At 49.1% G+C, this 15,838-nt stretch overlaps 1 protein-coding gene across 4 annotated transcripts in view; it reads left to right on the top strand.

The window, feature by feature from the left end:
- Positions 1–4,423: 4,423 nt before the first annotated feature.
- The window catches only part of CES1 (carboxylesterase 1), a 30,129-nt gene continuing 18,714 nt past the window's right edge, over positions 4,424–15,838 (top strand). For 2 of the 4 annotated variants that reach the window (XM_049622281.1, XM_049622282.1), the window contains exons 1-4: positions 4,425–4,553; positions 7,635–7,842; positions 11,505–11,649; positions 14,432–14,565. In XM_049622281.1, the coding sequence (XP_049478238.1) occupies positions 4,499–4,553; positions 7,635–7,842; positions 11,505–11,649; positions 14,432–14,565 (542 nt within the window). In that variant the 5' untranslated portion in view covers positions 4,425–4,498. Of the gene's footprint in view, positions 4,554–7,634; positions 7,843–11,504; positions 11,650–14,431; positions 14,566–15,838 lie in introns of all 4 variants that reach the window. The other 2 variants (XM_049622280.1, XM_049622279.1) reach the window with 2 other exon arrangements.

Below are 15,838 nucleotides of genomic sequence, written 5' to 3'. Positions count from 1 at the left end.
AGTGGAAATTCCAGTGGGAATATTTCCAGTGGAAATTCCAGTGTCACTGTGAGTGACATTGAGGTATGCCACATTCAGGCCTGGCCCACCCACCCTGTTCACTCCTCTGTGCTTGCCCTCATTCCAGCTGCCTAGCATTGGCACCCGTAACAACATTAGAAACTATGAATTAAAGGTAGTAAAGCTGCCATGTTCTAGGTCAGGAGTTAGCAAGCTGCCCATGGGCCAAATCTAGCTGGCCACCTGTTTTTTCAATAAAGTTTTATTAAAACCCAACCATGCCCATTTGCCTAGGTATTATCTATGGCTGCTTTGGCTACAATGGCAGATTGGACAGTTGCCACAGAGACCATATGACCCTCAACGACAAAAGTATTTACTATCTGGCCCTTTACAGAGAAACTTTGCCGACCCCCCTGGTTAGATCACTGGAGGGCAGCCACCTTGTTGACCTAAACAGCACCACATTTCTTCACATATACATGAAATAAGCCACTGAAATTCTAGGACGATCTGCTACCATAGTTTACCCTGCTCTCAGTATATTCTTACTCACAATTGTCAAGCTAGGCAGTCCCATGAGATTGCCTGATGGAGACAGCATGAATGTCAGTTGCTTGTGCCTTGTGGGATGACCATTTATGTCCATGGTGAGTGAAGCACTCCCCTCCAGAGCACACCCCCAGGCCAAAACTTCCCACAGGTGCTCTGCCTCAGTCTATCCTAGGACATATTTCTGGCTCATATTTCTTCTGGTGTTTGTCCTAGTAGGTGCTCTCCATATGTCTGTTGAGTAATTTGATGGAGAGACTGAGGGGGGGATAATTTGGAGGCCTCAGAGTTGTCTTCCCTCCTAAGACCTGCCTAAATGCTTGAGAGTTAAGGCCAGTTTCTAGGACTTTACTCTTTAGACCATCTCGCTCCACAAAAGAAACCTTAGGGAGTTTCCCACAGGAAAAGCAATAATCCCAGTCAAATGCCAATGAAACAAGAAGAACTGTATTATTTACAGAGCTAATGTGGTGCAAGGAGAGCGTAAACATTAAGCAAAATTGAGTTCTGACATGAGCCTTTGTGAACTCCAGCCTCACTTGTGCAGAATCATCGTGAGCCAGAAATGGGCTTCCAGACTGCAGCCAGACATGGCAAGGTCTGGGAATGGCTTCCTCTGTTTGTAGAATTGGCCAGTGTCACAAGCAGGCATGTGATTAAGTGGGACTGGGAGAATAATTCATCCCCACCTTTTGTATTTTGCTAAGACAGCATCCTAGAATTTTTTTATGCTAAAAACCAGGGCTGTGTTCCAGGCTGCAAAGACCAGCTGGCCAGGTCAAAAGGCATAATGACTATGCCTTAACTGGTGTGTGTGTGTGTGTGTGTGTGTGTGTGTGTGTGTGTGTGTTCTGCTGATTAGAAAGAGGCTTATTGTCTGCTTAGGAAGACAACCCAGATTGTCCCATGTGGATAGAGATGGGGTCCTCTTTCTTAGGGTGGTCTTTAGGACTCAGGTTTCTTTCCTGGATGAAAGGGAGGAACCCCAGCCCAGGTCAGTCTTCAGAGAAGCAATCACCTCTGGGGACTGACTCTATTGCTGTCACAATGTTCTCACCCCTATCCCCACACTGTCCTGCCACGGTGACTAGAATGAGTGAAAATTAATATCCTTTTTTGAATTTGAGTCTCCCGAAACTTCATTTCAGCTATAACCTGTGGCCTTGGCCAAGAACCCATGAGCTTCCCTGAGTGTCATGTGCTTTATGGCTGCTGGTTGCCCAATTTTCTCAGATGTCAATACTGGTCTGGCCTGGACAAGGGCAGCCTTGCCAGATGACACCAGGAAAATAGTGTCAGCCTGGAGAAGGCACGGCTGCCTGTTCAAGGCACCAGCCGGAAGACAGCTGTCCTCCACATCTGTTTCCTGTCCATTGACATCTCATGTCTCCAGTTCAATGCAGGGGGATCGGGGCATGCAATTTCTGGCTGGACAGCGACTTCTCAACAGCAAGTCAGAGCCAGCAGCAAATGCCTCCGCTGCCGGGCTACCTGTCCCAAGAGCCTGTTTCCACTGGTTTCAACCTGCCATCCCTCCAGGCAGCCTAAGGGCCCAGGAGGTGTCAGCAGGGAGTCATGGGTGCTTTGAAGGGTGGAGGTAGAGACAGTTCCAGGAGAGAGAAGCTACTGGAGCTTACCCACAGGCGAGTCAAGCATGTGCTTAGGGCACCAACACAGTCAGTCTGTCAACAAGGTTTTGACACCACAGCAGAATAGTTAAGAATAGGGGCTGTAACAGGGGCGCCTGTGTGGCTCAGTCAGCTGGGCATCCGACTTCAGCTCAGGTCATGATCTCATGGTTCGTGGGGTCGAGCCCCACGTAGGGTTCTGTGCTGACAGCTCAGAGCCTGGAGCCTGCTTCAGATTCTGTGTCTCCCTCTCTCTCTGCCCTCCCCCACTCGTGCTCTGTCTCTCTCTGTCTCAAGAATAAATAAATGTTTTTAAAAAATTTTAAAAAAATGAATATGGGCTGTAACATTATGCAGCTTTTGTTCAACCCTCAGCTCTTCCTGTACTTGATGTTCCTTGCCCTGCTGAGCCCCGGGATATCATAGAATCAATTCACGGGGTTAATTTTGAGAACTGAGTGAGGTACAGAATACAAAACGCTCAGCACCTCGTTTGCCACACAGAGAGCTCTCAATAAATCTCTGTCGAATGAAGTCCTGAAAGAATAGAAGTGGAAAATATGAAGTAAAAACACGATACTGCAGCCAGGAAAATGGCTGTGGTAATACAAATTAGATGTATAACCTTCCAGAACTTTTCCCACGCAAAGATCTGTTTTTACTAAAATGGGATATTAGTATGGAAATAGAATTCATAGACCATACAATTCACCTTTTCCAAAGTGTGCAGCTCAGTGTTCTTTTAGTATATTCACACCCCCCCCCATCTAAACCCAGAACATTTCGTCACTCCACAAAAAAGCCTCCTACCCATTCTGAGTCATTCCTTATGCCCTCCCTCCTCTGCCCCTAGCACCCTCTACTCTACTTTTTGTCTCGATGGATTTACCTATTCTGGACTTTTCCTATAAATAGACTTCTATAATATGTGGCCTACTGCTGTCCAGTTCTTGTTGCAACAAGAATCCGTGGTTCCTTTCTTTTCATGGCTGAATAATATTCCATTGTATGGAGAGATCAGACTTGGTTTATCCATTCATCAGTTGAATGGTCACTCGGGTTGTTCCCGCTTTGGGGTATTACAAATAATGCTTTTCTTTGTGTCTCATTTTGTATGGATATGTTTTCAATGATCTTGGGTATACCTAGGAGTGGAATCGCTGGGGGTATGGTAACTCTACGTTCGATTTCTGAGGAACTACTCAGTTATATCCTAAAGTAGCCACAGCTATTTCATAACCTGATTTTGCCCCTTTTGCAATAGATCATGACTGTCTGTCCTTGTGTGCCTCACTAGTTTGAGTGAATGCATGCATAATATTTCCTTAGCCAGCTGTACCAGACTGTATTTAACGAATTCCCTTTTGTTGAACATTTAATAATCCTGTGAAAGAGTCATTGAGCGTCTAACTTGTGTCCATGATACATGACACCTTCCCAGGAATATTCAGGGCACTTTGTGTCCCCCTGTTGTAGTGCTTCCACAATGTGCAGTAATCTACTCTCCCCGACACCACGGTGTCTTATCTACTCCATGGTGAGGTCCTTGAGAAGGAACATCCCTTGAATTCATCTCTGTATCCATATCACCTGGCATAGCACCAGGCTTTTGGTAAATGGAGAATAAATGAATAGATGGAATAATGACTGAATGGAAGGAAGGATGAATGCATGATTAGAGCCAGGGAGTAGGGAGAGAAAGAGTTCACTTGTGGTAAGAGCTGTCTGCCCAAAGATCCCCACCTGGAGATGTAGTGAGTTCCCTGACCCTGGAGGTATGTGATAGGAAGCTGAGTCACTTGGAGAGAATATTGTAAAGTCAATTTAGACATCAGAAGGGAAACCGGATGAATTTAAGGTGCTTCCAAACTTGACAGCATAGAACTCCATAGAAAAGAAGCCCAGGCAGCTAAGAGATTTGTCGTGAGTTCCTTAGCTGAGCGGCTGTGAGGCTGGCAGTTGCTCTAGAAGTTTTCAAGTTTGTTCTGAGGACTTTGGACTAAAGCCTCTCTCTCCTTCTCTACAGGCATCCAACTGTTCATGCCTGCTTGTGAAACCCAGAGTACACTGAGGTTAGAGTCCTGCAAGGCAGAAACCCTTATGTAACAGGCTGCTGGACGAGTCCGTGGCTATCTGTAATCGGAGAGGCAGTCCTGGCAGTTTGGACGAAGAGGGTAAACTGAGCGGGTGTGGCTTAGAGGCCCTGCCACTTGTGGAGCCACGGAGCGGTGGGGGCGGGAGTGGGACCAGGGGGTGGTACCCGCACAGCCTCTATAAGCGTCGTGGACACCTTGAGGCTCTGCAGCTGCAGTCCTTCCATGATGTGGCTCTTAGCTCTGGTCTTGACCTCCCTCACCACTTCCATGACTTGGGGTGAGTCCTTCTGAAACAAAATAGCGAGGGGCGTTTGGAAATTCTTGTCCAGGCACGAGGTGGGGGAGATGCATGAGGGCAAGGGTGTGTGTGGCAGGACTGGTTCCGCAGCAGCGCCCTCCAGACTTGGCACGCTTGGGACCCAGCGGGTCCCCGCCAACCCGAGACGCAGGGGAGCATGAGCACCCTGAGACTGCAGCTGTGTGCACAGGAGGGCACCCAGCTAACCTCATGCCTCATGCATGAGGGTTTCAGAGACTCCGTTTATTTTCCGCTTGATTATTTGTCTGAGTATGGCTGAATCATAGAGGGTGGCTTGGAAGAGTAGTAAGAGTACCCGTGGCTTTCTGCAAGTTGCATTAAGCCACTTTGCTTTTAGGAAAGACCTATATTGGTACCTGTTTTCGTAACCCAGAGAAATCCGAAGAGGCTCTTCACTGTTCCGTTACTGTACTCACGTAGGTCTTTTCTAAAAAGAAAGAGGCCTGATGCAACTTGCAGAAAAAGAGGTGGGCGGGGGGCGGGGCGGGGGGTTGCTCTTCACTTCATGCCATTTCCACTTCGGAAAGATTTCATAGGAATGCTCTACCTTTGGCTGGCACACAGAGAGCCTGGATGGACTGTATATCCAGAGTGCATGGGTTTGAATTACTAGCTGGGTGTCCTTAGACGCCCTGCTTTAGTTTTCTGTGCCTCGGTTTCCCCCTCTCTAAAATGGGAATGACAGTACCTACCTCATTAGGCTGTTGTGAAAGGTAAAACAGGTTGTTTCTAAAAAGTGCCTGCTATGGAGAGTGCAAATAAAGGATTCCTAAATAAAGAAGTTGTTTTCAAATGTAGTGCGGTTGTAGAAAACTTGAGGTATGTTAAGGCCAACAGATCAGGAGCCAGCCACAATAGCTCGCTACTCACAGTTCCCAGGAGGGGGAGGCATGCCACCACCATGTCACAGGGCAAGGTGATGCTCAGGGTGGGTGGGAGGAAGAGGGAGGAGGAAGGAATTTCGGGAATTACCGTAGTTGCCAGGGGAAGGAAGAGGTAAGACAGGATAAGCAACTTTAGGATTGGGAAACGAACCAATTTCAGGGAGTTCTCAGGCACAAGAGCGGCTGGCTGTTGTTGGGTACCTGGCCCTGGAGTGATTAGGGCAGGATGGTAATGGCTTGGCCTGGGAGAGCCCCATAAGAAGGTGGTAGGGGTACGGGTTCTGCTTGCCCAAAGGGAAGTTGACTCCTGTCTCTAGAATTGGCTCCCTCTGAGAGGGGCAGTGCCTCCGGGGTCAGCAAGGCCCCAGATGTCAAGCATCAGCATACACAAAATAAAACGCGAGATAACACAAGAGTGTGGCACGGGACCCCGAATGCATCTGCGCCCGTTTACAGGCAGAGAAACAGACTCAAGGGAGGGAAACGTATTTGCTCAAGGTCAACGGGAAAATCACGCTCTGGAATCTGCCTGTGGTTCATGAATTGAGAGCCAGGGCTGTGACCATCAGAACTGTGAGGGTCCAGACCTCATCTGCATTTTATCTTCATTCTGATGGGGACACGGTGAGAAAACTGGAACTGCATATAAGGGCAGAGTAAGAACCCAATTAGGAATGGATCTATCCCTTCCTGCCGGTTACCCCCTGGCAAGGCCATCCCATTTCCATCCTCAGAAAGTCCATACTGGCTGCCTCCATTTCCTCAGCTTCCTCATCTGTAAAATGGGCATATTGTAAAGATAAATGGGAAATGGACCGGAATGCACACGTGGCACATAGTGACCGCTCAGCATACAAACATTACATCTATACTTACGTCGTACATCGAGTGCGCACTTTCCTGTTACCATAACCCTTATGCCTCTCCCTCCATCCACCCCCTTTTTCACCCTCACCGATTGTGCTTCTGTCCACTTCATCTGTCTTGAGGATTATCACTGGATATTCTCCTATAAGACCAAACCTGGATTCTCCTTTTCTGTTCTGCCCTCACATTTTGAGGGAGAAGTTGGCCTTTGGTCTATGCCTAAAAGGGAGCAATTGGAAGGATGCCAGGCTAGAAATGGTTTCAGATGAGAAATTTACACACACAGGCTGCTTGGGGGATGGGCCGTGATCAAGAGTCTGAGCGGCCACTTGCACATGCAAATCCAGAAAGAAACCAGGACTGGGGTGGAAGCTTCAGGGAGACGGGTGCAGCTGGGTGGGGAAGAACTGCCTGCCCAACAAGGGTGGAACAGGTAGGAATCGGACCCCCAGTCTCCCCTCTGGACGACCCTGTGCAGAGCCACCAGAAGAACCCCCTTCAAGCTGATTGGGTCACTCTGGCATATTCCTAGACTGTTCACTGCCTCTCATTTACCCACTAAATGAAGGCCCAACTGTTAGGCTGGCGCTGAGGCCCTCCCAGGACTGAACCTGACTCGTTACAGGCTGCCACCGGCTCCCCAGCGACTCCCTTCGCTCTTCCTCAGGCTGGCCTTGCATTTTGCTCTCAGAGCCTCGCCTAGGCACGTTCTCTTCTCTGCTTTATACCTTTATCCCACTCTCCCCTCTGCTGCTTGTTGGGTCCCCCTCTCCCACTGCCAGTCTCAGCTCCAAGTTCACTGTCCCCATGATGCCACCAATCAGAAGGTCCCCCTGCCTCTTCTGACTCCTGTAGGGCCTCACTGGGACCTCTCTCAGGACACCAACCCCCTTGCTTCCCTCTGAGTGGAGTCAGGTGTGTTTATGACTCATTCTCCCTACAAGGTTCAGAGACACTGAGAGGAGGGAGTGCCTCTTGTTCATCCTCTCGGCCAGCATGCAGCTCAGCGCCTGGGTCCTAATGGATACCTGTTTCTAGAGTCTTCTAAGGGTGGAATCAAAAGGCTTGATCCTCTCAGCAGCTCTTTTTCTTGCATTTCCTTTTTACTCGATGGTATTATACCTCCAATACCAATACCAATCCAGATAGCCCCGAGTAAGGGGCTGTTTACAAAGAAGAAACTGAGGCCCAGAGGGTTTCAGTGACTCATTCAAGGTCACATGCTGAAAGCGGAAAACCCACCTGCAGTCCAGGTCAAACTTTTCCTCTCTTTCCTCTGGATGTCCAGCAGGGCACCCGTCCTCACCTCCTGTGGTGGACACCTCTCAAGGCAAAGTCCTGGGCAAGCACGTCAGCGTAGAAGGATTTGCACAGCCTGTGGCCGTCTTCCTGGGAATCCCTTTTGCCAGGCCTCCTCTTGGATCCCTGAGGTTTGCTCCACCACAGCCTGCAGAGCCATGGAACTTCGTGAAGAATACCACCTCCAACCCTCCTATGTAAGCTAGCATCTTTTCAATGGGAATGTTTGCCTCAAAGTGATACAGGAAGGAGCCAAGGCAACACCCTGAGTGGCTTTGTTCTGAAATCTCTGAGCTGTTGTAGATCCTTAAAAACCTTGCAGAACTCACAGCATTCTAGAGCCCTTTATTCAACAAACGTTTATTGAGCATGTTCTGGGTTCCTAGGATCCATGCATGAAAATTATCCCTATGTTCGTGGCGCTTGCATTCGAGCAGGGAGAGTTAGATAACAAACAAAAAATATGCAAATTAATAAATTATGTACTATGTTAGAATATGATAAATGTCTCGCGAAAGAATTAGAAGTTGAGTCAGTGAGGGAGATCAGCTGTAATGATTCTGTTTATTCTCTTGTCTCGAACTTTGCTAAAATGGGGGGGCAGGGTGGGTGAAGGAGGTTTGTGGGTGGGGCGTCCTGAGGGGAGTTGACTGGGAAAGTTCTCAACTCTCAGGTGTGTCTAAGTACCTAGTCATGAGCAGAGCAGTGGTTGGTGTGTCCCAATCACCCTGACCAAAGGTGCTCAGTCGGTTAAGCATCTGACTTTGACTCAGGTCATGATCTCGAGGTTCATGAATTCAAGTCCCGCGTCGGGCTCTGTGCTAACAGCTCAGAGCCTGGAGCCTGCTTTGGATTCTGTATCTCCATGTCTCTCTGCCCCTTCCCTGCTCTCTCTCTCTCTCTCTCTCTCTCTCTCTCAAAGATAAATAAGCATTAAAGTATTTTTAAAATGTATGCATGTTTATTTCCTGATTGCAAAGGTAATAACATACTCAGTACAGAAAAGGGAGGAAGCACAGGTAAGTAAAGGTAAGACAATGAAAATCATACACAATTCCCCCATAGAGAGAACTGCTGTTCACATTCTAGATTCTGCTTTTCTGGTCTTTTATCTATTGCATATTTTCTCCATTAAAAATAGAATCCATAAGATTCTGCACTGAATTCCAACGCGTGGGTTTCTTTTCCCCCACATCAAGAAACAATTCTCTGACACCAGCTGTGTGTCCTACAATTCAACTCATTCTTACACTGTTCTGCCCGGAGATAGTGTCAGATCCCACAGGTTAAAGACTCAGCCCCACAAGACTGCTGTCTGCTTCTGATGCCAATCACAAGTAGTCCAAGCTGTCAACTGTGCTTGTGACCTTGGCTCTAAATCACAGGTTCCCATGACCCCCTTCTTGGGTTCTGTTAATTTGCTAGAGTGGTCACAGATCTCGGGAAACTGGTTTATTCACTAGATTACCAGTTTATTACAAGGTTTTTAAAGAGTGTGTATCAACAGTTAAACGAAGAGATCCGTGGGGTGAGGTCCCAAACAAAGGAGATTCTGTGTCCTTCTAGAGTTTGGGTTCTGGCACGGTGGCCTTAAAACATTCTGATTCAACAACTTGGGAACTCTCTGAACCCTGTCCTGTGGGTATTTTGGGGAAGGCTTTGTTACGTAGGCATGATTGATGAAACCAGTGGCCACTGGCCAGGATTCCACCTCCAGCCCCTCCTGCCTCCCCAGAGGCCAGGGGGCAGGACTGAAAGTTCCAGGCCTTTAATAAGTGTTTCATTTACCTGACAACCAGCTCCCATCTGAAGTGTGATCAAAAGTCACCTTATTAACACAACAAAAATATCTTTGCTGTTTTCTTCACAAAGGAGATGCCAGAGGTTTTAGGGAGTCTGTTCCAGAAATAGGATGGAGGCCAGATAGATATTTCTTATGATAAAAAACAATATCACCTCACACGATAAAGGTAGTTTAGATGCCTGCTTTGCTCATTTATAAATATATCATGAACATTGTTCTATGTCATTAAATATCATAGCCTAACATAGAAATAGCTACATTACATTGAGTATTGAATCATACTTTATTTACCCAATCTCTTATTTGGGGTCATTAAGTTGTTTTTGATAGTATAAATAACACTCTGATGAATATCCCGCAGGTAAATCTTTATGCACACCAATGAATATTTTTGGATAAGTTCGAAGAAATGACATTTCTGAGTAAAAGAGTATGCATCTCCTGTTAAATTCCTTTCCAGAAATGTTCCAACCACACTCCTATTAATATATGAACACCTCCATTCACCAGAACTTTTGCAATGCGTGGGGTTATTAAAAAATACCTTTGGGCTGTTGGATAGGCAAAATAATAATAATTATTATTATCATTATAGTTATATATAATTTTGCTATTTATTCCCCATTAATTTGAACACTAGTGACGTTGAACTCTTTTCTCTCTTTTGACGTTTGATTTTCTTCTTTTATGGCTATTAAGCTCCTTGTTCTGGTGATCAGGAGAAAGTTCCCTTACGGTGGAAATTAAGAAGTCACCGTTGGGGGCCCTGATTCTGCCACTTGATAGCTATGTCATCCGAGTGCCTCACGTACCTAATTTACATACGGGGGGCAGTGATACCTGCCTTCTGGTACCTTGAGATCCAGAAGCGTTGCTTATTATGTCCTTAGAAATATAATGCACTACATAGTATAGATCTTTCCGGCTGCGTGACCTTGGGTAGTTCTCTAACCTCTCTGTGCTTCAGTTTTCTCAACTGTAAAATGGGGATAGTAATAGAGTCTATGTTATGGGCTTGTCATGGGAGGATTAAAGGGGTTAGTACATAAGGAGTGCTTAAAACAGCACCTGGCATGCTGGGAGGGCCATGAATATTACCAGTTTTAATCCATGTTGGAGCTTTAAGATCTGTTATTAGGGAAACCAATAGTGCTTGTCTGGGTTGGATAGATTCTTAGCATGTCAGGGCTGCAAGACCTTTTTTTTTCTTTTTTTTTTAATGTTTATTTTATGTATTTTGAGAGAGAGACAGCACAAGCAGGGGAGGGGCAGAGAGAGAGGGAGAGAGGGAATCCCAAGCAGGCTCCGTGCCGTCAGTGCAGAGCCTTAACGCGGGGCTCCAACTCACGAAGAGCGAGATCATGACCTGATCTGAAATCAAGAGTCAGACAAGCTTAACCGACTGAACCCCCCAGGCGCCCCTGCAAGGCCCTTATAGAAATCTCTTCCCTCACAGAGACCTGGCAGAGTCAAGCCAAAGCAGGCAAGGGATTCACCCTGGGTCTCCCAGAAAATTAGTGAGGGAGGCAGGACCAGAATACAGTTCTCCTGATATGGCCCCACACACATTTCACCCCTGAGCTGTTGTGGTCCTTAAATGCCTGCCATGTGAGTGACTTTGCAGGGATTATGGAAGTCTACCATGAACTAGAACATGCTCACCTGGTGGAGGACACGTTTACCTGGAACACGGAGAGCTGGGATGCTTCTGGGACTGTTTCCTCTGGCATTGAAACGGTCCTCTCCCAGGCAGTCAGCATACTGGCAGCCTCCTCTCCTTGACCCAGGGCACCTCAAAGCCTCCAGGAAGGGCAGAGGTGCTTCTCACCGTACATGGTCCTGGGAGACCTTAGTGAGCCTCAGGCCCCCTACCCAGACTCTCCCTCACCGCCTCTCCTGAGAGAGTCTCCGAACCATTCCAATGTCTCCAGCCTAGTAAGAACAGCTTTACTTACCAGCCTAAACCCACCAGCCCAAGGCCTGGCCTGAGCGCAGAAGGCATTTGCTCAGCTCCGGGTGAACCTCACAAGCTCCTCTTTCTTGTCCTCTCCCTAGGTGTTCCCAGGATGCAGTGGGAGGGCAGGTGCTCTCCGACCTCTTTACCAACAGGAAGGAAAACATTCCTCTCAAGTTTTCCGAAGACTGCCTGTACCTAAATATTTACACTCCTGCTGACTTGAGGAAGAAGAACAGGCTGCCGGTAAGCAGAAGCTTCCAGCACTGCGGGTCTTCTGGTGTAGACCAGAAGGGCGAGAAGGCAGCTTGGGTGGGGGCTGTTTCAGGGACCCCCTGCTTCCCTTACCTCCCACGGTCAGACCTCATGACCCCAAGAAACACAAGCTTGCCACACCTCAGTCTCCCCTAGTGACAGACACGGGGCCTTTGGGGGAGTTTGCTGTGCCTCTGTCATGCACATTGTTGATTTTTGCCAAATTGTTTCTTGCTGATAGAAGGACAAGAATGATTACTCTTAGAGTTAAGCCACCAGCCCAATCCTTCCTTTACAAGTAGAGAAACTGAGGTCCAGAATGGGGGAGGGGAGATCACGCTGTGGGATTGGCAGGATGAGAGAGCATAGGCCTTCTGAGTCTCAAACCAGTGCTCCCTGGCGCAGACTGAGAAAGTGAGCCTGGGTGGCCTTTCCTCAGCACTTAACATGCTCCTCTGTCAACTTCCAGGGTCCCCTGAGAGATGTTAGGGGAAGAGCCTGGGGCAACCCATGAAGCTCTTTCTTTTGCCTCTGGCCAAATTTCTGGGATTTTATTGTAGCTAATGTCCTTCCTTGATTGTCTTTGGCACTGACCTATGACCCCATGAGTCAGCATTTCCACAGTAAAAGAGGCCTAGAGGTGGGGCAGCTTCCAAACTCAAGCTGAAGCTTGGAGGAAGGTCTCCTGGAAAAGGAGGTATTCCCTGGGGTGGAGAGGCGTGGGGATGTTAGCACCCAGCCATCTCCCAGAAGCACACCTGGCATGATGCCCTGGAGTGGGGAGACGGCATCTGTGGACTTGTGAGCGAAACTAGCACTGTATATGCTCAGCTCAGTGAGATGGGACAATGTTTCACTCACTCATTCATTCATCCATTCTGTTACGTACTCCGTGCCCTCCCATGCATAGCTACACCTGGGGGTTAGGACAAAGGAGGGACAAAAAAGCCATCACCAGACAGCCATTACTGTGGAGGATGGCTCCATCTGCGATGCTCAAACATTGACCAGCCTCTTCAGTGAATCACTACTGACCAGCCCTTGCCTCAGCCTTCACGCAGATGACTGCAAACTCAGTCCCTCTCCGCAGAGGCGGGCAGGGATCAGAGGTGTGGGAGGAACAGAGGGAGGACCCCTACTTATGGACACAGGACTACAGGGTCTGGTCTTAAGCCTCGGTTCTGCCTTTTACTAGCAGAGATACCTGGCTCTGCTAGTAGAATAGCGTTAGTCGCATATTCGATGACACATGTCAAGCTTTGTCTCAGTGGCTGGTGAGTGTGTAAGGCAAGTCCTCCTGAAGCATTAGTTAGAGTTGAAGGGAAGATCTTACTCCTGTCCTAACGGCCAGCCCACTGCACCAGGCTGGGGGCCACACTGCGCTGGGTGGCTCAACAGATGGACTCCAGAGCCAGACTGGGTGGGTCAAGTCCTGCTTCTGCTGCTTATTAGTTGTGTGACTTCAGGCGGGTTAAATGCCTCAGTTTTCTTGCCTGTTAACGGGACAGCATTAGTCCCTACTTCATGGAATGGTACTTGGCACTTAGTGTTACAAATTCTTTTTTTTTTTTAAGTTTATTATTTTTGGGGACACCTGGGTGGCTTGGTCGGTTAAGTGTCCGACTTTGGCTCAGGCCACGATCTCCCAGTCCGTGGGTTCAAGCCCCACGTCGGGCTCCATGCTGACAGCTCAGAGCCTGGAGCCCGCTTCGGATTCCGTGTCTCCCTCTCTCTCTGACCCTCCCCCACTCATGCTCTGTCTCTCTCTCTCAAAAATAAATAATCATTAAAAAATTTTAAGCTTATTATTTATTTTAAGAAAGAGAGAGACAGAGAGAGAGAGACAGTGGCGGAGGGGCAGAGAGAGAGAGAGGAAGAGAGAATCCCAAGCAGGCTCCGTGCTGCCAGTGCAGAGCCCAATGCGAGCCTTCATCTCACCAACTGTGAGATCGTGACCTGAGCCGAGGTTGGATGCTTGACTGATTGAGCCACCCAGGTGCCCACCCCCAATTTTTTTTATTAATAAAACTATTACAATATTATTTTTCAAGCACTCTTACTCCCTGGCTGTGTGAGAGCCTACATGCCAGAGCCGAGCATTATGAAGGGCCGTGTCTACCCTCATCCTCAAGGCTTATCGTGGTCCCTGGCACATAGTAGGTTCTCACATCATATCGGTCAAACGAATGACGACTTACTGGAGGAGGTGGCTTTTAGGCTGGGCTTTGGAAGATGGGTGGGATTTGGGGTTGCAGAGGAGGCAGAAGGAAGGTGTATTTGAAAGAAATCCCACTGGGGGCACGTGTGCTTCTTGAGACAGTCATTCATGTGCCAGAGCCGTTTAATTCACCACACACGAGGTAAGTAAGATGAGGCTGAAATACAGGGCTGCGGCAGGCAGGGCGTGCAGGGCTGTGGGAACAGTCCGAGCATGAGGACAATGGGAGTGTTGGGTGTTGGGGAGAACGTGGTACTCTCAACCTCGGCTGCTCCCATGATGGAAGTTCTCAGCGTGAAGAGCTTGGTGACACTGGAGCTGGGGACCCAGGAAGGGACAGCCAGGGTGTACCGAGTAGGGTGGTGGCCCAGGCCCTGGTTGGGAGCACAGAGGAAAGAGCACCTGCCTGCTCCCACTTTGCTGGGGACTAGTGGACTTCAGGGATCGGCCCCCTTGGGTCACGGTCAAGAGGTAGGCGACCAAACCAGATAACCTGTTGAGGCCCATCCCGGCTTTGCTTCCTCTAACCGGGACGGTTGCTTCCCTCCTGTCCAGGTGATGGTGTGGATCCACGGAGGGGGTCTGATGGTGGGTGGAGCATCAACCTATAGTGGACTGGTCCTCTCTGCCCATGAAAATGTGGTGGTGGTGACCATTCAGTACCGCCTGGGCATCTGGGGATACTTCAGGTAAGATACATTGGCCCCCAAAGCAAGGATGCAAGGATTCAGCTCTGATCATGTCAGCCCTCAAGGGGATCTTGGCCAGGTTCCCTAGTGAAGCATCCAAGTCCCTTCATAGTTGGGCTCTACCTATCTTCTCCTTCCCCAGCCACACAGGTCCACTTGCTTCTGAGCTTTTTGTAGGTGTATCCTCTCTACCCAGAATGCCCGTTCTACCTGATGGACTTCTTCCTTTCTTTTTTTTTAATGTTTGTTTATTTTTTGGGGGGGGAGGGGCAGAAAGAGGGGGACAGAGGATCTGAAGCAGGCTCTGTGCTGACAGCAGAGCCTGACGTGGGGCTCGAACTCACGAACCGTGAGATCATGACCTGACCCGAGGTTGGACACCTCAACCGACTGAGCCACCCAGGCGCCGGTACCTGATGAACTTCTATTCATCCTGCAAGGCCCAACCCAAATGTTACACCCTCTGAAATACTCTTCTCTTTCTCACTTGTGCTGTCCCAGCACGTTGCACACATCTATCGAGACAGCATGCGGCGGGGCACTTAGAGGCTACCACATGAGAAAGGAAGGAAGGAACGTGGTCCGGGCAGGAACTCAGTGCATCCTTGTGGGTGAAGGAAAAGGAACGGGTGTCTGGAGCTGAAGGTTGTCGGTGCATCTGACTCCAGTGGACAGCCCCCCTGGGAGGAATGTCAGACCCACTCCTCCCGTTTCCTTTTTTGGAATTTGGCCCAAATGAGTGAAGGCAAGTGTCTTCCCGATTGAGTCTCCATGGGGCAGGGACCAGCTTCCCTGCAGGACACCGTTACCTCTGTGTTACACAGTCCCCCTGACCCTGAGATGGCTGAAGGGTGGGCCGGGGGTGGGCTGCTCCCAAGAAAGACCCCCAGGGCTGGAGGAGGGCTACCCCGGGTGAGTGCTGCCTCGGGATGAATCGCCATCATTGAGACCCCTCTCCTCTCTCAGCCGTGGCCCGTCTCTCTGCTCCCCGTTACAGTCAAACCGCTATATTAGCTATTTTTGCTGCTGCGGCCCCTCCCAGTCCACCCTCTGCCCACCCCACCCCGGTCAGGGTTCCTCTCCAAACACACCACTGCGTTCTGGCCGAGGTCACCAGTGACCCAACAGCTCTTGGGCCAACCTCGGCAGCATCCACACACGACTCTTCACACGAGACCCTCTGACCTCCATGTGTATCTCTCTCTCCGTCTGCACTGGCCCCCTGGGTGACCTCAAAGCTCCCCGTTTCAGCCCCTGCCTCTCCTTGGAAATC

This window comes from Panthera uncia, assembly GCF_023721935.1.
Source record: "Panthera uncia isolate 11264 chromosome E2 unlocalized genomic scaffold, Puncia_PCG_1.0 HiC_scaffold_19, whole genome shotgun sequence".
Taxonomy (NCBI): domain Eukaryota; kingdom Metazoa; phylum Chordata; class Mammalia; order Carnivora; family Felidae; genus Panthera; species Panthera uncia.
Note: the sequence above shows the minus strand (reverse complement) of the source record. Positions and strands in the feature narration are given on the sequence as shown.